Source organism: Protopterus annectens, chromosome 16.part0 (genome assembly GCF_019279795.1).
Source record: "Protopterus annectens isolate FY-2018-M chromosome 16.part0, PAN1.0, whole genome shotgun sequence".
NCBI lineage: Eukaryota > Metazoa > Chordata > Ceratodontiformes > Protopteridae > Protopterus > Protopterus annectens.
This window is the reverse complement of record NC_056750.1, coordinates 660125346-660148413: the sequence shown is the minus strand read 5'-3', so window position 1 is coordinate 660148413 and position 23068 is coordinate 660125346. Positions and strand designations below refer to the sequence as shown.

The following is a 23068-nucleotide window of genomic DNA, read 5'->3' as shown; positions in this document are numbered from 1 at the left end:
AGTTCTGCCCTTGATAGTATGAACAACAGCTATCATATTCATGTGGACAAAGAAAATTATGTTACAATTTTTAGTTCAAAATAAAGAAAATGGGCACTGCTGTGACTTTGTATACCCAACATTACATAGAACCTAATAAATGACAGTCTTCAACATTTTTGCTTTATATCTTCAACATACCCTGTTTACAGCCCTGCTTCAATAATAATAGCAATAAAGCTTTTTTTTATTTAGAAGGCAGTTTTATTTAATGTAAAAATCATTTTCTGATTGCAGTAAAACTGAGTCTGTGTCAACAAATAAGAAAACATATAAATCATAATGAGATGGTGTGGTGATCTTGTGAGCACCCAATCCATATAATGAAAGCTAGCAAAACATTACATCAACACCTTTGACAATTAACAGCAAGCATATAATTTCAGCAAATGCAGTATACTCATTCATACCAAAGGCATGCCCACTATCACTGTAGTAATTACAGTAGATTTTACTCAGATAATCATTGGGTACCCCCAAAATCTCCTCCCACAGTTCACCCATTACAGTAAGCCTACCTTTCAGAGTTTACTGCCAAACACAACTTATCCTGATAAACTATTAAACAATTAACCTAAACCATAATCTCTTACTCAAACTAACTCCACAACTTAACTCACCCCTACTTCTACTCTAATAACCAACATCATGACCCTCAAATCTCTATCCCTACTTACTCAAATAATACTTCTAATTACCTTAACTTACCTAAATTATATCACCCAACCTACTAATGCAAACCACTACCCCCCATTTCACACCACTACCCCATCCTCTACAAGGTGCACATCTACTGTTATTCATATATCTTCCAGTCTCTATCCTCTCAACACTAGCATGTTCTTCTCCTATAGACTCCTACCTAACTCTAAAAACACTGTTCCTAACTTCACTAGTCTAATGTCCACAAAACACTCTACCTGTATACTACACCCCAAACAAACCAAATACCACATCCATCATCTTATCTCTATCCTTCTCTCTGGGGACATCCACCCAAACCCAAACCACTCTACCACACTGCATCCAACACCCCAAGCAACAGGAAAACCCCTCCACTTCTCAGCTTTAAATGCTCAGAGCCTGTGTAATAAAATTTGAAACCTTCATGCCTGGCTTCTACATAACCAGCCTGATATTCTCTCCATCTCAGAAACCTGGCTTAAGCCCCACATACAAGATTCTGAAATAACTCCTCCCAACTACCGCATGTTAAGGAATGACAGAACACAAAAAAAGGGAGGTGGTGTAGCACTCCTTTACTCAGCATCTGTCGTAGTCACCCCCTCTATCAAACCCTTTCCCAAATTTGGCAAGGCAGAAATAATACCAGACCTACTCCACCTAAACAAGCATAAACTCATATTTGTTCTCTTCCTCTATATCCCCCCTGGCAAAATATCTCATCCCTTGAAGATATTCTCTCCTGGATCTCGACCAACATTACTCATGAAACCATAATCCTGGGGGACATGAACATAAACTGGGCCACAATCCAATCTCCCACTAACTCACTCAATATTAACTTATATAACTTTGCACAACTAATCAATTCCACTACCAGGCCTTCCAAGAACTCCATCACTGGAACTACAATAGACTGGATTCTAGTATCCCATCCTCACTATATCTCCGATAGTGGTATTCTCCCAGACCCACTAGCTGACCATTTCCCCACTTTTGCCCACCATTTCCCCTCTTCTATACAACCAACTCACACCTATATTTCCACTTGTTGCCTAAAGAACTTAAATGCTGAAACCTTCTCGAATGCACTACAAAGCACAAACTGGATCCCATTAAAAACTCTTTCCTTAGATAATGCTTTATCCTACTTTAACTCTACTTTCACAAACCTGCTCAACTACTTTGCCCCTCTAAAAAAAAGCGTATAAAAAGTAACCCTGTACCCTAGTTAACAAAAAACACCTTAGCTACTATGCAACTCTGTGACAAAGCCTGGACACATTACCATAAAAATAAAACCACTATTGCCCTAAACGAATATAAAACACTACAAAATAAAGTCAAAAAACGTATTACCTTAGACCGCAAAGCCTATTTCTCCACTCTCCAAACCAACCACACCACCAATCCCAAACTATTTTGGAAAGGAATCTCATCTCTCCTCAACCCAAGAAAAAAAGAAAACCCTTGCCCCAACCCAGATGCCTCTGACGTGGTCATCCAATTTACCTCTTTCTTCATAGAGTCCATAAGCAAGCTAACATCATCCTTCACCAACACCTCTACAACCCCTCCTCAGTGTGCTCCCTAGCATACCTTGCCCCAAGCCTCCATCTTTCTCTATCAATCCCATCACTATATTCACCCTAAAAAAACTTCTCCTAAAATTAAAACCTGGCTCCAATGCCCCTGATGAAATTCCTTCCTACTTCCTAAAAGTAGGCGCAGAAGCCATTACTCTCCTGATCAGCATACTAATTAATCAGTCTATCTCAGAAAGCCAGGTCCTCCAGATCTGGAAGAAGGCCTTTATTATTCCTCTCCATAAAAGTGGCAATAACAATGACATCCCAAACTTTCACCCTATCGCCATCCTATCCCCTATTTCTAAGCTACTTGAAAAGTTTGTACACCAACAGCTCTTTCCCTACCTCATTAATAATCAGCTTCTTACCCCCACACAACATGTCTTTAGACCAGGTCATAGTACCTCCACTGCCCTCCTCTCCTTCCTAGAAACAATCAACAAAGCCCACGACTCTGGTCACTTTGTATCCACTCTTTTCCTTGACCTCTCTAAGGCATTTGACACTATTTCCCACAACCTCCTTCTTACCAAACTATCTAGACTTAACCGACCCCCTTCCTCTACCCAGTGATTCACAAGCTATCTCACAAACAGGCATCAAGCAGTTAAATGGAAAAAAGCAATCCTCACCCTTCCTTAATACATCCACAGGCATCCCTCAAGGTTCCATTCTAGGCCCCCTACTATTCAACATATTCATAAATGATTTAGTCCAAGCCGTTCCTAACTCCAGTCTCATCCAATATGCCGATGATTCTACTATAATCTGTTCCTCCCCTTCCATCACAACTGTAAACAATTTAACACAAGCCACCTTCTGTTCCACTGAACAGTGGATGCTCAACAACCATCTAGCCCTTAATACAACCAAAACAAAACTTATGTTATTCAGTGTATCCAAAACCTCTTCCCTAGACAAACAATCCTTCATAATTATCAGCAATAACAATACCCCCTAGAACTAGTCCCTGACACAAAATTACTAGGAATTATTACTGACAATCAACTAAAATTTAATAAGCATCTACAAGCAAATATAAAAAAAAAAACATAAGAAATTAGCTATGCTTTACAGCCGCAGTTGTTTTATCTCTCCCACCACCAGGATTACATTAGCTAATATATGCATCATCCCATCCCTTTTATATGGTGCATCTATCCTAACCAGCCTACAATCTTCCCTCAAAACAAAACTCTCATCTTGTTATAACAAAATATCCACATTTGTGGCAGGTCATACAGCCTCTTCTCACCACTGCAATTCGCTTCACCAACTAACTTGGCTACAATTACCAAACTTCCTCACATATACTCAGCTCATCCAAGCACACAAACTCATTCATAACCGTCTCTCTCTGCCCCTCCCTATCAAATACCTTTAAAATGCATAAACCAGATATACTCCTAAGATCCAATTCCCAAAACCTAATTAAAATAAACCAACACATCCTGCTGGGAATCAGTTGATGTCCTTCTCTCTTGCATGCCTCTGGAACTCTCTCCATTCTCCCATCCGCATCACCAGCAGTCTTGCCTTGTTTAAAACCTTACTGCACTCACACCTTACTTCACAATGCAATTGCTCTTGCTCTCATCCAACCTAATACTATCATACTTTCTTCCTAACTTTCTAAACTTTGTTACCTGTCACTACCTCCTAAAGTTTTGCATCCTTACCTCATTGTAATTCCCTAAAAAAAAAAAAAAAAAAAATTAACCTGATGTAATTTTCCTAATGAAAATCTTTTATTTCTGTATTATGTAACATCTATTTGAATTGTACAATATGGGTTTGTACTATACAAAATATGTATTTAACATTTAAGTGAAATGTATATTTTGGATTTGTGCTCTTTCTGTACTATGTATTTATATTTCTCTGGACCTTTTCTCCCCAGGACTCCATTGAAAATGGGCTCCTTGTAGTCCAATGGACTATCCTGGAAAACAAACTGCAAATAAATAAATAAATAATAATTGCTATTAATATCCTCAATATAAAACAATGCAAACATTTAATTTTGTTATACATTAAACCGATGGCTAACTAGTAAAATCTGGAGTCTCAAATTAGCAAGTCCTGAGATCCTGAAGGAAATAAGACAGAAAATATACGTAAATAGAGAATATTGAACATTGCTCTTTTCCTTAAACTTGTATATTTTCATCTGTTGGATTAGGAATGTTTACCATTCCATGTATGATGAGGGAAATCCTAAAATGTTGGATTATTTTATTACAGATAATTACTTTCATGTTATTTTTTTTTTCTTTTTTCTTTTTTATAGGCCTGAACTAGAATTTTTTATGTTTCTTAACAGAAGATACCAATCTGATCAAAATATATAGAAGAGACAAGAACTTTAGTCAACTACAAAGCAATGAAAGAGTTCTGAGTTTTAACCTTTATACAAGTATAATTTAAAATTAGTTACAACAAATGGAATTAACACTACTTTCTTTAAATATCAATGGTTTGAACAATCCAAAGAAAAGATCAAACCTATTAAGATATTTAAAATTAAATGAAGCACACGTGATCTTTCTTCAAGAAACTTACTTCAAAACAAATGACAAACATATATGGAACCCAAATGAATATTTAATGTTAACTCATTCACCATACAAAACTAAAACTAGAGGAGTAATAATTTTGTGGAGGAAGAATGTCACTAATCCTCAAATCATATATAATTATGAAGACAAAGAAGGACTCATAGCGCTTGTTATAGTGAAATTTAATAATAGAATTTGGACACTAGTAAATTTGTACTGGTTCCCTGGCATAAGAACAGGGGCAGTAAAAAACATCTACACCTCATTAGAGAAACATATAAGGGAAACCTGATAATAGGTGGACATCTTAATTGTATCCTGGATAACTCTGAGACCACTAACAAGAGAAATCTATGTTTACCTTCTATAACAAAAATATTCAAAAACAAAGTGAAAATCATAACCTACTTGAAACATTTAGCTTTAAAGAAAATAATTCACTACTATTTTCCCATCAAGATCATAGATTTGGCACCTAAACAAGAATAGACAAAATTTTTATTTCCGAAGAACTAAATACAAAAGTAACTACCTTTTCAATAATTCCCTGCCTATTATCACATCATAGTTCACTTATTCTTAAATTTCAAGTAGACTTTAAGAAATTGACCCATATGACAAGAATACCAGCTTATATCACAAAATGGTTGATTTCAGAATTACAGTTTTTCTTAGTAATTATTCTGAAAAAGATTAACATAGTCATGATATGGAATACTTTAAAAGCTTATATATATGGTAAAACTCTAACATGGTTCAAGAATAAATCAAAAGAATGGGAATCTGAATTATATAACATACAACAACTTATAAAAATTAAAAACGACTCAACAAATTCTACCAATAACAAAAAGACAATTGATGAATTAAACAAAAATATAATGAAATGTTAATACACGCAGCTAATTTGGCAGTAGAAAAATTAAAATTAAACTCATATTCTACACCCCAAACATATGCACAACCTGATAATAAGAATCAAGAGGCAATACAGAACAAATAATATCACCAATATTCTTCATGAAGGGAAAAAGAATAAAAAAGTATCGGATATAAATGATATTCTTGATGCTTTCAAATATCATGATACTGAACACTATAGAAAAGGTAAATTTCAAACAAACTTTTCAAATTATGATTTAAACTTGTCTAAAATTAAGAAAATACCAGAAAAATTAAAATTAGATATTCAAAAACAAATTTCACATAAAGAAGTCATAGAAAAATTTAAGGAAAGTAAGTATAATAAAGCACCAGGAGTTGATGGCATAATAATTGAATTATACAACATTTTCCAACTTCCAAACTGCAATACTTGATAAACCTTTACTTGAAATCCATACACAAAACACAATACCACCCTCATGGAGATATTCCTTAATCACACCCATCATAAAAGAAAATAAAGACGCTACAAAATGTAGTTCTTATAGATCAATAATGATTACAAATTTTTTATGTCTGTTCTAGTTAACAGAATTAAAAAATCCATGATTCATATTTTAAATGAGGATCAAATGGGTTTCATTTATAACCGACAAACTTATGATACCAAAAAAAAAGGATTTATAATCATACTAGTGACATAAATGAAAGAGTTAACAAATTGGATAAGGTTTTGTTAAGACTGAGAGAAAGAGGTTATGATGAGGCTCATTTATTGGGATGCAAACAAAAAATACTTGGGAATATTAATGACATATCATACACATTAGCTATGAATAACAAATCTGTGGGTAAAATGCATGACAAAAGGATTGTTGTTGATGATAAGAAGCTTTTTTATGTTACAAGATTTTCTCCATTTTCTAGTGAATTGATTCAAATAGTGAGGAAATATTGGCATATTGTAAGTGAAGATGAAACTATAGGTCATTTGTTTCTGGAACATATTACTTTTTCATTTAAGAGGGGGAAAACTTAAAAGAGTTATTAAATCACAATTTTGTTAAGGAGAACAATAACCTTTTGCCTTCTGGCACTTTTCCATGTGGTCATTGCAGCATTTGTGATAGAACTATGAATTTAAATATTATTAATGGCAAGACATTTGTTCCTAGGTTCTTTTTCAACTGCAGATCAACAGGGGTGGTATATATCCTGGGCTGTTCTTGTACTGATGTTTGGTACATAGGACAAACCAAACGTATGGTTAGGATTCGGGTCCTAGAACATCTTAAAGACATTAGGAATAATAATGAAGTGAGCCCTACTGCTAAACATTTCCATGATAAACATGGTGATTCCCTAGTAGTTTAAATTTTGTGTGCTTGGGAGGCCTTTTTTGTCTAGAGGGGGTGATCCTGTGGCAAAACTGCTAGAATTAGAAACTAGGATGATTAAGACTTTAAAGCCCTTTGGTTTGAATCAGGAATTGGGTATTTAATATTTAATTTTTGTTACTCAACATTTCATATTTATTTATATTTAGTATTTATTAGAATATTTATTATATTTATTTATTATTACATTTTTGTTGTTACTTTAAATGTTTAACAGATAATTAATTATCTAATTGGATTATTGACAGCTGTATGATGTGATTGATGTGTGTATATATATACTTATTTGAAAATAGAATGCACTGTGATCCATGAAGGCGAATTGCTGAGGTACCAGATCACTCGAATAAAGAAGTGCTGGTTAAGTGCTGGTGAAATTGTGTTTTTTAAACTTATGATACCATTCAAAGAATATTAACACTTACTGACATCTTAAATAAAGAGAATCAAAAAGCTCTATTGATTGCACTAGACATAGACAAAGCTTTCAACTCTTTAAACTGGGATTATTTAAAGTTTTAGAATTTTATGAATGTCCTCATTCCTTTATTTCTTTGAAAAAAATACTTACAAAAACAACATAGCTTATGTAAAATTAGGAGCATTTACTTCTGAATCTATAACGCTAACTAAAGGCACAAAACAAGGTTGTTCCATGTCTCCTATTCTATTTGCATTAGCTATTAAACTATTTGCATCTTCAATTCGCTACAATTATAAAATAAAAAGTATTGATATATATGGTCAATATAATTCTAAAATTATGCTATTTGCAGATGACATACTTCTTACTTTATTTACCTCAAAAAGAGTCCCTAAATGAATTAGATAGGGAGATTGAAAATATTTATTCAATTTCAGGTCTTCACTTCAACAAAACAAAGTTTAACTTTATAATTTTGAACAAAAATAGTGACTTTCTAATAGATGGAAATTGTATAATTGGCAAACAAGTCTCCACAATAAATTATTTAGGCATTATCTTATGTAAAAATATAGAAGAAACATTAACCACAAACTACAGTAATATCAAAAATACTATGAATAATTATCTAGTGATATTACTTCCAAAAATCTTATACATAGCACAAGCTATTCCTGTGATACCAGATAAACATCTCATAAAAGAAATAAATACAATTTTGTTAAAATGTCTCTGGTACCCTAAAAGTAATAGAGTAGCTTTCACATACCATATCAGACCTTGGGAACAAGGAGGGATCAATTTTCCAGATATAGAGACCTATATCAAAGCCTCTATTTTTAAAATCATCATAAACTAGACAGATCCAAACTATTCCTCCAACTGGAAAACTTTACATACTATTATTTATTCAAATGAAACCTCTGGGTGCTCCGGTTTCCTCCCACATCCCAAAAGACATACAGTAGGTTGATTGGACACTCTAAATTGGCCCTAGGTGTGAGAGTGTGTGTGTGTGTGCCTTCTGTGGAAGGTTGGACACCGGGCTGGCAACTCGACACTGTAAAACTCCACTGCCAATCTTGAGTGGACAGATGATCCGCTGTGGTGACCCCTAACCGGGAAAAGCCGAAAGAAGAAGATTTATTCAAATGAAAATTCCATAATAAAAAAACTATACGGTAACAGATCAAATTAACAAATTATGGCACATCTTATGCATTAACATTCAATATAATATAGCAAAACTTTATAAATTACATTTGTAACTCTTTCAGAAAATTTGTTAATGCCAGTACAGACATAAAACTTTGGATGTATTTATTAACTTCATTTAGCTCCACAAATTTTTTTTAATAAGATACATAGGAATACTTTTAGTACATGGGAAACAAAAAACTTTATATGTTGGCAGCATTGTATTAATAAACATAAAGTTGTAGACATTCAATATATAATGAATACATATAATCTCTCTTCTTCTTCTGATTGGCTATTACTTCAAAGTGTATTAATATACTCACAAGATCTATGCAGAAAAATTAGTAATTCATCTTCTAAAGACAAACCTAAATTCATAAAATACTTGAGTGAAACGATATATAATCACAGTATAAAGAAAAAACAGAATAATCAGCTCTTCGAGGAGTAAAAGCAGAAGCTGGTTTTCTTTCAGAACTTACCAAGATGAGTGAAGATTTGATAGAAAGAGGGTATTCGCATGCAGAATTACATAGACAATGGGATGACCTTACCTCCTTGAGAGAGAATAGAGCTAAACCATATTTTGGTCAGAATGACAGAATTGTCACTCCAATGACTAACAATGGAGCCAGGTTAACTAAAATTCCATTATATTTTTCAAATGATACTGGATATATAACTAAGCTTTTTAAACAACATTGGCCAATTCTTTTGGTCGATGGTGATATAGGGGATATTGTTGGTCAAGCTCCTTTGTTTAGATATAAGAACCGTAAAAATTTGAAGAGACTGTTATGCCATAAGAATGATAGTAGGACATCTGTTGAGTTTGGTTTTACTAGACCCTGTGGTTCTTGTAATTTTTGTGGTTATATTAGTACTCAAAGAGAATTCCCTCATCCCGACACGTGTAAGTCCTTTAGGTTCAGAGGTCACCACAACATGTGAGCTCTGTTGTGCATTTTATGTTGGTAAGACAAACAGAGTTTTACGTGATCGTATGATAGAACACCTTTACAATATAAAGAAGAAGTAACCCAACAATGCACTCTCTAAACATGTCAGTCATCTAGGTGTAGAGCATACCTTTAGGTTTAGAGTCATTGAATCTATTTGTACCAATATTAGAGAGGGAGATATTAGAACATACACAGAATACAGAGAAACGTGTTGGATCATTATCTTAAAGGCTGATAGGGGCAGGGGCCTAAATGAGCGAGCATCAATAAAACCAGTTTTAAAAAGAAGGAGATTATGTAGATAATTTGTTCATGTGTTTTATATGGGCATATATATATATATATGTATTTTTATTACTATTTTTATATATATAATGTATATACTTATATATATATATCTATATATTTTCTGAGGTATTTTTATGTCTAGTGATTTATTTATATATGTGCATATATTGTTTAGATGCTTGAGTTTTATTTATATGTCTTTTTGTGTTATATTTTGTCTGTATGTCTTTAAGGGTATGTCCTGCTTCATGATTTGTTAATTGATGTATAATGAATGATATATATACCCTCTGATTTTACTTGTGTAATGATAGGTCTGAAGAAGCTCCTTAGCGAAAGCGCTTACCTCGTTTATAATAAACCTGTGTTTTTGTACCAGTTGGTGTATGGACTTTAACATCTGTGACTGAAAATTAAAAATTCAGTATATAACTTTACTGTGACTGAGTTGCTACAGCTCCATTGGGACTGAGGTGCCAAACTTTTTGTGTTTTCATGGTAGCTCTGTAGTTGGCTTTTGCTTATTTTATATATAAGCACAATCGGGCAAATATAGCATCAAAATTATACAAAATGTTAGTAAACTATAAAGCTAAAACTCAAAGGAACTATTGGAATTTCATCACTAAAGGACACTTAATAAGTTTGCCATAGAGAGCAAAACTAATGTGTTGTATTCTGTCAAATTAACATCCAACACACAATTTTGGTGAATACATACATGGAAATTTCTGCAGGGAGCATTTTACACTCCTAAAAAACTAGCCAAAATTAGTTCCTCTAATAATGCTACCTGTTGGAGAGGTTTACAAATGTGTAAAGCAGATTGGATACACATCTTTTATGATTGTATTAAAGTCAAAAAATTCTGGGAAGATATCAGTAATTTTTTACAAGCTATATTCACAGATACATTTGTATTATCCAAAACTCTAATTTTACTGAATGTTAATAAAAAATCAGAAATGAATAAAAATGATTTATATTTACTATGGACTATACAACCAGTTGCAAGGAAGTGTATCTCAAGAAAGTGGAAATCTATCTCTGAACCATCCTTTGAAGAATGTTTAAGTCTACTCAGTGAAACAGCACTGATGGAAATAAGCCAAGGAACTGAGAATTACTCCTAAATTATGGAGTAACAATCCACCTCTCGAGACATTAAAAATGAACTCAGAATCTTCTTGAAAAAAGAAAAAAAAGAAAAATAATTGTCTATGTCTTACATGAACTTGATCAAGATTGGTTTACCATATAGTTAACTTCAGGTCAAATGTAAATAATGTATATACTTTGTTATTGGTTCTAATTACTTACATAAACTTTAATTAAGCTATTTGTTATTATTTGAAGAAAAATAAAAAAAAATTTGAGTAAAAAAAAAAACTTGTACAGTTGCTCCTCGTACCCCTTAAACTTCTGTATAACAATCTGAGATTACCATACGTCAGATAAAAATGAATACTCAAAGAAATGACCAGCTTGAACTTGGTATATGTTAATTCCAGATTTTTGCTATTCAGTCTCCGTATTTTGGGATTTGGGAATATGAGTCCCAAGATTTTAAATGGCTACCTGTACTGGTATATCTTTATTCCCCATACTTAAAACATGCCTTATAATTTTCTTGGGTAAGCATCTTGCCCAGTCACCCTACTTATAAAACATGAGGGATATTATTTTTGTCACCCAGTGACATTACTATAGTCTAACCTCATGGCTATACATTCTGGATTCATTCAGCCATGACTTGGGATCCCTTAAAACTGTAAAAAGCCTACTTGGTCTTTATTTTAAATTATTTATATTATTAATATTTGACCTTCATTTTTGTAATATATTCACACATGTGCACTGGCTGGGACACAGGCATTGCAAAAAAATAAGTAAGTGGTATTACATTGTTTTTTCTTTATATCACTGTCAAACCTTTAAAACTTTTGAGGTGATCAGAAACTCACATCAAAATAGTCCTTCCAAGCAAATAACAGACAAAAAAACCTTCCCAAAATCTCCTACCGTGATAAGGGGTAACCTCCTGGATTACAAGTAATAAGAAAACAACATTGGGCCAGATTCAATACAGCCAACACTAAGTGCACACAATATGTATTCAAGAACATTCTTATTACATTTTTTGTGCTTTTTAGTCACTCAGAAAGATTGCACTATTTGTATATGTAGTCTATACTTTGAGGTAACATTTATGAATCTCTGCCAATATTTAATGCTGCAAGAATATCAGTAGGAAAACTAACTTAGGAAGAAGAAGATGTGACTTATGCCTGTGTTGTCTGTTCATTCAGAATGGTGTACAGTTAATATAGGTGTTATTGAATCCTGGGAATTAGTTCAATACAGACCTCTCAACTGTACAGATTTTCACAGAATGTCCAGACTTTTGCCTCATAGTTTTGGTGTGTTCCTCCTAAAATCTGTCTGGCAAATAGCTGAGGATTGAAGTCATTAAATAACGACAAACATTTAAGTTTAAGATTCCACATCCTTCAGAAAATTAATGCTAATGCAAAACCTATTATTCTATCAACTTTCTAAGTTTGTAAGAGCAATATTTAAAATCTGTCCCTATTTGTCCCCCATCGTTGTAGGCTTTGTCCAGATTTTTTTGCTCTAAGAGGTTGGGAGATATGGTTCAATAGCATGTTGTAATTACCTTGAAAGTAAATAGTGTGGGACGAAATAGCCAGGGAATTGTTATGGCTAGGCTTGTATAGGCCCTATGGCCGATAGCCTAGTACCAACCTATGAACCTATGAGCTCTGTAACTGATTTGCTTACCCATTCTATATAGAGAAGGTGTCAGGGAAAACCCACTTGTGGTGAAATACATAAAAAAATCCCTACCAGGCTGGTAGGTAACTGACAATGTGTATATAAAAAGAAGGAAGTTGATGAAATCTTAGTGTAATTGAATTATTTGCCCCACATGGAAGGTGGAAAGCATTTGAAGGGTTGTGGAGATGCTGATGTAGCTGTATGCAAGGCTACTTTGTCATGTATGGGAGGCTACTTTGTCAAAATGAGGGTAATAGTGATTTGATAGGAAAATTAGCTAACAAAGTTAAAATAAAAAAATGGTTTAATTTTATAGTTCCAATTTTGTATGACATAGCAGTATAGGGTGGTATAAGAGAAGAAAAACATATGGAACAAGGTTAGAATCTTTTTAGGATCACTTAATATGTTATATTTTTCTTGTTTTACATAAAGTTTAGTACATGTGCTGCAAATACTTGTTGGGACAAGTTTGTGCAATGTTCCATTGACTGAAGATGTCTATGTTAAGTAGTGCTGAAATCATGGTGTTTTTGGTAAAGATGCATTTAAATTAGGATGGTGATGCAGTTCAGTCAGTTATTTCTCAATTAATGTTTTACTTGCAAGGTACTGTATATGCTTAGACTGCATACATATGTATATTTATTTAAACTGATGTAAAGGTGAAAAAAAGAAAGAGGAATCCCTTATCATCTTCATCAAAACTTTCTTACAATTTTATCAAGTATCTCACTTAAGCCTTTTGTGTGTATTATTTTAAGCACAATCATTTTGTCTATTGTGGCAAGGATTATGTCCAGGGATACCATCCCACTCAGACAGCATGTACTGTCTACAGATCTCACAGTACTAGAGTCAATTTATAACCCTCCCTGGTTCTTTAATTCAGCTGCCTATCTCTTCCTGACTATGAATTTAGTCCAGCCGTCAGTCTTTAGGCGATTCATTAGTCAATCACACTGCACTTCTTTTATCATCTCACTTCTCCTGGCATTGCCATCCAGGAACATCCACAGTCAGTTGCACTTTGTCCTCACTCTGCTATATTCTACTCATTTTGTTCCAGAACCTCAATATTCGATCTAAGAGCTTCTTTTCACATGCCTGCACTACAATTCAAGTTCCTGGCTGATCGGCAGTTATCACTTCCTGCTCAGCCCGTCCCACATCTGTCATCGGAACAGACATGCTAAAACTCCACCCCCCTCCATTAAAGAGTAAATAAATTTCCCTGATTTCCTGGCCAAAGTTTTTCCAGTGTTTATAAATACTACTTCAGGTCTTCCCTGAATACAGGCCATTAGTCTTACAGAAACCAACATTGCCTTGCACTGAGTTATGAATACATATTGCAGTTATTGCTCCCTTCTATTACATAGCTGTCATCAACCTGAGAGTTTTCATCTCCATTCTGAACAAATGTAACCCGGAGAGGATAGCTGACTAGACATGAGAGCTCTGGTAGTCTTATGAGAGAGATTAATTTTAGCATAAAGGTAAAGGATCAGGTACTTGTGAACTTTTAAATATATGGGGGGGTTGCTCCTTCCAGTTGTAATTGCTCTCTCTATTCACAAGGAATGCAGGAAGGAAATCAAACATCAAAAGACTGCATTTGTCAGAAATAAGGAAGCACCTCTACTTCACAACATCAGGATATTCTGGCATTCTGACAGCATGTTAGACTAATATATATATATATATATATATATATATATATATATATATATATATATATATATATATGTCTACTTGATATGATCAACATTTCAGAATGTCGAAAACCATATGGCCGAGACCGTATGATCGACATTCGAAATGTCGACCATACAAAAAAAAAACCCACAACAAAATCTTACCTTCACGCTCCACCTCCACACTCCCCGGAACATAAATATACCAACTTCAAGATCGCACTACAGTGTCAAAGATGGAATCTTTCCATTCCACACTGTTTGGAGATGGCAGTTCTGCATGGTCGACATTTTGAATGTCAATCATATGGTCTTCGGCATTCTGAAATGTTGACCATGTGAAGGGGACCCATATATATATATATATATATATATATATATATATATATATATATATATATATACATACCTACCATTCACACTGGTATATGAGAAATATGGCCTGACAACAACTGATGAAGTTTTCCATAAAGCTTTCTTCTTGACCTTTACTGATGATTATTTGCAATGTTGGCACTTCTTTCATGGCTGTTCAGCCTGGCAACCTTCGTCCGACAGTTTCGCTTCAAAAAATCACAGTTAAGGAAGGCAGCCTTCTAAACAGACTTCTACAAGGAGCTCTGTAGTGACATGCACCCCAAGATCATTATGTCATACAGAGATCTTGTAGCCTCACCTCTTATATACATTTACAACTGCTTACTCTGCTCATTGTAAAAAGTTGTAATTATATGGAAAAATATTTATTCTTTAAGAAGGGAAATGTAGGAGAAGTAAACTGAGCCATACTAAAGCTGTACTGAATTATGAAAAATGTAAGTTGTTGTATCTTTTGGCTTTTCCCGATTAGGGGTCGCCACAGCGGAACTCCGGTCCGCTAATGATTGGCAGTAAATTTTTACGTACCGACTTGCCAGGCCTGACGCACAACCTTCAACGAAGGTACGCCCATTCACGCATGTCTCCACACAGAAGACACTTTAGCTGAGAATTGAACAGAACGTCTTACTGTGAGGCGACAATGCTACTGCAGCACCACCACCGCAGTTATATGCTTTAAAAAACAAAAGTAAAAGAAGTAAAACTATACTTTTCTTTTAGTAAATGTGTATGTTTAAAAAGTGTGTGTGAAACTGTACATATAAAATTGTATATCTGAAACTGAGGGGTGTACTGCAGTTTGAAGTTGAAACTATCTCAGAAGTGCACACATCTACAGTACTTGAAGACTAATACTCCTTGGTGATGCTACTCTAGGCCAAATGGATAGCATCTTAATTAGAACTCTCCTCGGGTATCTGTATTTATGGAAACAAGAAAGCATCTTCCAATTACAGAAGTCAGTTCTAAAGGAAATCTTGCGTTGAGCTCATATAAACAGACAGAAGGTTAGCAGGACATTTTCTTCTGTTTGGCTAGCCTACTTGCATCTCTCTCTCTCTCTCTCAATCATGGCAAAATAAAAAGCACCTCAATATCTTAAAAACGTCAGAATGCTTCGTAATTGTACTAAAAAGTAAATACATGAAGACAAAAAAATATATTATAATAACTTTAAGAATAGTACTAAACACAACCCTAAAAATGTTGAATATCCATTAAAGAAATCTTTCATCCTGGCCAAAAACTCAATTCAAACCCCTCACCCGATAACTCACTACTTGAAACTGCAATACAGTTCAACTCTGTTTTTTTTATAGATAATATTGAATCTCTAACCAAGGATTCTGCAACATTTAATCCCAGCCATGTCTATTTTTCACTTATTTCATACTGCAATTACTGTTTGTATTAGACTAACGTACCTTTAATTTCCCGACAAGTTGACTAAAATTTCTCTAAATATTAAATGAATGTCATATAACTTGTATCAATTATTAACCACTGTTTTTATAGTATGTCTAATTTGTTATAATTATTTAAACTGCAGATGTTTTTGTTTGATTTTTGAAGACATAAAATTACTGTTCTTAAAATGTTTTCTGATAATTTGGATCTTTTCTTCCTGGGCCTCCACTGAAAATGGGCTTCTACCCAGTCAGACTTTCCCTGTAATCAAATGTCAATAAATAAAACAAATATATAAATAACTTGATCAAAAGACAAGAGTAAAATGCTAGGATATAACATGGGTACAATAAATCAAATACCTGCTAACTTGTACACAGGAAGGAGCTAATACCTTGGCAGTATTTCACGACTATTTATTTATTTATCCAGCCTTTAATTATACAGCATTCTAACAACCTGTACAGTTACCATTTGCATATGTGAAGCTGCAAAGAATAGACTAATGTTCATATGGATGTAGTTTGAAACCTACTATTGCCAACTAATGTGAATATTCACCAGGAGTATGTTTTCTCATGTCATACCACTGGTACCAAAGTATTAAATTATAAATAAGTCAGAAAAATACAAATCATAAAACAAGTTCCTAAGTACATCTTACCCATAAAAACAAGCAGGACATATGCATTGCTTTCATGGGTATGGGCCATTACAATCTACACCAAATAATAGGTTTCACACCTAACACCCTTCCAAGCAGAACCCTTAGCCTGGCTCCCCAGAGTCCTATCCTACCACATTTTCTGAGTTTCAGTGGCTTCCAGTATTCACTTGTCCAGAACAGTAGTGCTTGTCTGGTGATTGCTCCATAAACTACAATGCATGATTATGAACAAATTTTGCAAGGCTTTATATCTGAAAAAGAACAGTTAAAGTCTGGAAACAAAATCAGTCAAATGTATTCTCTGTCACCCTTGTTTTAAGTAAATTTAATTGCAATCTTTTAATTTCATTTTACAGTACAAAGTTCTATTTATTATTTATTAAAGTATTATGGTATAAAGAATGCATTCTCATTTGGAACGGGCTGCCCTCTCTGTTACCAGACCAAAAACAGTCAAACAGGCTTTTTATTGTTTATTTTATGTCCACCTACATTTTGGCTGCAGACATCAGCCATTACTTTCCATTAACCCATTTATTCCTCCCATTTGGGGCTGGCAAGATCTTTCATATCCATTTTGGCAAGTGACCCTCCCTCTTGAGCGTGAGATTGCCTTGCAGCATCTTTTTCAGTGATTTCGCTGCCATACATTCCAACTGTAAGAGGCAGGAGACGGTCACTGTACGCTCAGTCAGGGAAGGGGATTTTAGAAGACCAAGGAAAGGGAATCCTAACCATGCAGATAAAGGCCAAAACCACAAGCATCAGTGCCTGTGAGGCTGGTACTCTCCATATCCTCTGCTACGACATAGTGGCTCGCCTTTTCAGACAGGGAGTTCAGTCTATGACCTCCTTCATGCTCTACCTCGAAATAGAATCCCAGTCCCTTCACGGGATACATTAATTTATTTATTTATTTTATTGATTTACACTTTGTTGACCAGGTTAGTCCCATTAGTCCAATGGCCACTTTTCAGGGGAGACCCAAGGTGGTAATTCATACTGACTAGGAGAAATTTAGCCAGGGCACTGGAGAACTTCCCCTGCTCTTTTCAATAAATGCCATGGGAACTTTAAGATCTACCTGAGCTAATACCAGCTCAGGTAGATGGGGCCTTGGTTTAATGTCTCATCTAAAAGATGGCACACTCAGGAGTGCAGACCCCCCCCCCCCGCTGTATTGCAGTGAATTATTAATGCAACTACCTGGTGTGAGAATACAACCCACAGATGTCTGCACTAATGATGAGTGTTCTATCTGTTGAGTTAATGAGACAGCTAAAGTAAGCTTCTCACTCCCACTACCCCTGCCCTGGTTCTTCCAGTGCTTCAGCCACTAGCTGAATTTGAGTCATCTGGGTCAAAGTCTGGGTTCACCCCTTTATGCCAAGGATCCATGGATAAGCCTGTTTCTTTTTTACATATATAATAAAATGTGATACCCCCCAATCTCATTACCAACAAGCACCTATAACAACTTTTCAATGAAGGTACTACTCCATATGTACACAACCAAACAGTCTCCTGGTTTGAAAATTATCTCAGGGACAGACAACAAGCAGTACAGTGGAACAATAACTTGTCTCCACTTTTACCAGTCACACTTGGGGTACCTCAGGGATCAATACTGGGTCCCTTGCTATTCTTAGTTTTCAGAAACAGTCTCCACTCAGCTGCAAACAGCACTAGCCTTATACAATATGCAGACGATTCCACTATAATATGCAGTGCCTCAACCCTGGAAGAACTACACAATAAAACCCAGGATAATTTCCACTCAGTTGAAAACTGGCTTACTGACAATGGCCTCATTCTTAACCCCAAAAAGAACAAGATCCTGCTATTTTACCCCTCACAAAATACCAACCTTAATTCCACTTTCAATATCCTCTCTAAAAATGGTACACTTATCACACCCGAATCCCACACAAAGTTACTAGGTGTCACCATTGATAACAAGTTAAAGTTTGATATCCACAATAATCTAGCTATTAAAAATACTCACAGAAAACTAGGTAGTCTCTACAAACACAAATCGTTCCTGACCCATACTGCTAGGACCACAATTGCTCGCACTCACCTCCTCTCAACATTACTTTAAGCATCCCCAATCCTAACAAATCTATCCAAAACAGAAACCAGCAAACTGACAACCTGCTATAATCAAATATTCAACTTTGCTATTAACACATCTTTTAGAATCCATCACTGTCATAACCTAAAACAACTGGACTGGCTTGACCTGCCAAACTTACTAATCTATAATCAACTTATCATCACTTATAAGCTGCTCTCCCACCCAAATAAAACACCATCTTTAAGCAACCTAATTCAGCAGTACTCCTGTCCTAGGCAACTCCGCTCCACACATAAGTTACTATTAACAGTTACTAGATCCCGCAACCATGCCGGTGACTCCCTCTACTCATCTTACATATCCAAAATTTGGAACTCCCTCCCTTCATCCTTTACCCTGGAATCTTCTCTATCCAAATTTAAAAAAGTCTATCAAAAGCCATCTCAACAACAAAGGGTTATGTTCCCTGCTCCACAATAGACTAACTTCAGTCCTACACCACTACTGCAGTAGCTCTGACCTTAAACACATAATCTCCTGATAGGACTGCACAGTCTTATCAATACCACATTCAAATGCACGATGTGACTCTAGATACTTAACATACTTTAATATTGTTTGTATATATATTGATCATTCTACATGTCTTTGTCAATGACTTAATAATGTGTGCTCATCTGTATGGTCTTGTTGTATATACTAGAAACATGTTACAATATTTTGTTTGTATGTCTTGCACATATGTTTCCTTGGAGCTTTTCTCCCCGAGCCTCCACTGAAAATGGACATGTATCCAGTTGGACTATCCTAGTTAACAAACCTAACAATCTGCATGATAAAGACAACATGAGGGCCTACATGTGTTTTCATAGTCATGGACAACTGCAGCCACCTGTCAGTATTTCTAATTATTTTAATTATAAATTATAATTTATAATTATAAAAAAAAAAATTTTATTTTTTTATTTGTTTTACATTTCTTAGTTTAATAACGTTATTAAATGACAAAATACTGATTTTATTTAAATATTGATTTTATATATATATATTTATTAACATACATTTATTTGAGTGAAATTTAGATGTCATTTTAATACAAGGAAGAAACAAGTTTGATTATGTATTGTTTTAACTGATGTTGTTTTTCTATTGGTCCTTTAAAAATTTAGAACTGTACATAAAGGGCTTGCTATATGAGGTCATTTAATCTGAAGAAGTTGATTGACGAAAATGTAAAGGGAATTTTGTACAACAGCGTTATTGTTATTATCTGTGCTTGTTTTAGGATTACGTCTTTTCGTTTCGGATTGAAGATGTTTTGTCTCAACAGTTGGGCTCCCTGTGCCTTGTATTAACTTTTATCAGTATTTCTAATTATACATGCTTTTCACACTGCATTCTAGCATCTATAGAAGAGTGGCTAACCAATTAGAAGTCCAAACCACTCTCCAGATGGAATACAGAAACATTCTGTCTAGTTAATTCTCTTACCTTTCTTGCTGTGTCTCTGTACCTACCCTATTACACACATCCAGATAACTGGCACAGCAGATGTTAATCCTTTCTTTGCACTACTAGTTAGTCTTTTAACTAAACCACATATGATATCAAGCATTAACTTATATCTTCCTCATTATTACCGACCTCCATGATGTCCTTGACAACTGGTGTCCAACGAGAGAGCTGATAGGTCTGCTCACTGATGCGCTCCTTGCGATCAGGTTTGCTCCTGCGACGCAGGGTGGACTAAATGAAATAAAACATCAATTGTACTTCATTTATCAAAAAAGATCCACGGTTATTGAAAAGTAGAAAAAAAATCTAAATTTTACAGAAAATAGGTCTCTTGTGTTGACATTTCTACAAAATGACAAGAGGAACAGAAATAGCAGACCAACATTCATACCACCTGAAGTAGTAAATGGCAACCAGACCAATATACATCCCACCTGTAATGGCACATGGCATCCATGGTAATAAAAAGCAAGCAAAAAAGTGAAACATACAGACAACAATAAGAAAAGAGTAAACTGGATAAGGCAAGTTGCTCATGACTGAAATACAGTAAAAAAATTAAAGTTAACAGATATCATTTTGTGCAGGTTGCATGGGTACAAATTGTGAACAAATGTAAATGCTGTGAACGGAATAGTAATTTAAATTTACACAACATACATCGGTGATGATAGGGATACCAAGGTGGGCCAAGTTGGTGATAATTTCACTGTCCTCTGGAGGAATCTGAGCATGTTGAATCAGTTTATTCAAGTTTTCTTCTGTAATTCCTAAAAGACAGAATAATAATAATAATAATAATAATAATATAGTATATGACAAACAATAGATATGGCAAAGAATGGAATGCTTCAGTCATTTTTTTCATAAATTACACAGCTTTCCTTATATTAACTGGCAATAAACTCATAATTTCAATTTCAAATACAGATACTATTTTTTAATAAATTACATGGATTTTCTTACCTTAACTGTCTATTTCACACTTTGAACCTCAAGTTAATTTCTAGATACACTTAGCATTTATGAATTTTATTAGTAAAAAGGACAAATTGCATCACTTTTTTAATTTGTTGATGTAGGAAATCCACTACACAGATCTGCGCCTGTCTTGATGTGTGACATGAGTTAGCCACAAGTGAGAAGTTTAGGGAACCAAACCTAGGACAACAGGATGAAAGTTATTGATGAAGGATAAAGATAAGGGTGATACGGATGAAGACTGGAATTTCACAGAACATTTCCTTTTCTCTGACTTATGGCAATCTTAGAGTTGGTATAAACACATCTGGATTTGTTAGGTAGCTTATTCTCCTGCAAAACACAAGTTCAAAGGAGAAGATGATGGTCTACATTCACTCTTCTGTATTTTTTTATCTTTTTTTTTTCAGTATTTTGCGATTTAGTATTATAAGTCCTGACATTTCAGTAAGGAGCTGTCGATTAGCTTGTTCAGTTGAACAGAGCAGTCAAAAACTAATTTCAGAATGGTCTCTCCAAAAAAAAAAAATCTGTAAAATTAAATAAACTTTAAATATAAATAGAAGTTAACGTGTGGAAATGTACTCCTCCCAAATAAAAGCCTTTGAGACCTTTCTTCAGTGTATTCAAATGTTTCCATTTTAAAAGTTGCAATACTATTCCGTCAAATAAAAACGAAAATAATGCGAAAATGGGTGGTGCTTTGTTTCCCAGTTATATATATATATTTTTTGTTTATCTTCCTAAAGTACGTTAATCCTGTGCTTACCGTACTTTACTTTTCAAAATAGCTTATTTGAAAGACTAATTAAACTTTTTGACAATTTCTTACATTTTGTTAAGCAAGCAGAATCTTATATTGCATAGACTAAAAATCTTTTTAGGAAAAATAAATTAGGTAAGCTGGGAAGCAGGACACTATTCAGCAACCTAGTGATGTTAAGGTCCTGTACATGGTCTAAGGGCAATTGCAACCTAGTGATGTTAAGGCCCTGTACACGAAAGTGGTCCTGTATATGGTCTAAGGGCAGTAGCAACCTAGTGATGTTAAGGCCCTGTACACAAAAGTGGTCCTGTACATGGTCTAAGGGCAGTAGCAACCTAGTAGTGTTAAAGCCCTGTATAAGGTCTAAGGGCAAGAGCAACCCAGTGATGTTAAGGCCCTGTACACAAAAGTGGTCCTGTACATGGTCTAAGGGCAGTAGCAACCTAGTAATGTTAAGGGCCTGTATAAGGTCTAAGGGCAAGAGCAACCCAGTGATGTTAAGGCCCTGTACACGAACGTAGTCCTGTACATGGTCTAAGGGCAGTAGCAACCTAGTGATGTTAAGGTCCTGTATACAGTCTAAGGGCAATAGCAACCTAGTGATATTAAGGCTCTGTACATGAAAGTTGTCCTGTACATGGTCTAAGGGCAGTAGCAACCTAGTGATGTTAAGGTCCTGTATACAGTCTAAGGGCAATAGCAACCTAGTGATGTTAAGGCCCTGTACACGAAAGTAGTCCTGTACATGGTCT

The 23068-nt window shown here is 34.8% G+C and overlaps 1 protein-coding gene across 2 annotated transcripts in view; it reads right to left on the bottom strand.

Moving 5' to 3' along the window:
* STXBP1 (syntaxin binding protein 1) overlaps positions 1-23068 on the bottom strand; it is an 890876-nt gene that overhangs the window by 124175 nt on the left and 743633 nt on the right. For both annotated transcript variants that reach the window (XM_044058397.1, XM_044058398.1), the window contains exons 15-16: positions 21230-21339; positions 20699-20800 (exon numbers count right to left, since the gene is read on the bottom strand). In XM_044058397.1, the coding sequence (XP_043914332.1) occupies positions 20699-20800; positions 21230-21339 (212 nt within the window). The remainder of the gene's footprint in view (positions 1-20698; positions 20801-21229; positions 21340-23068) is intronic.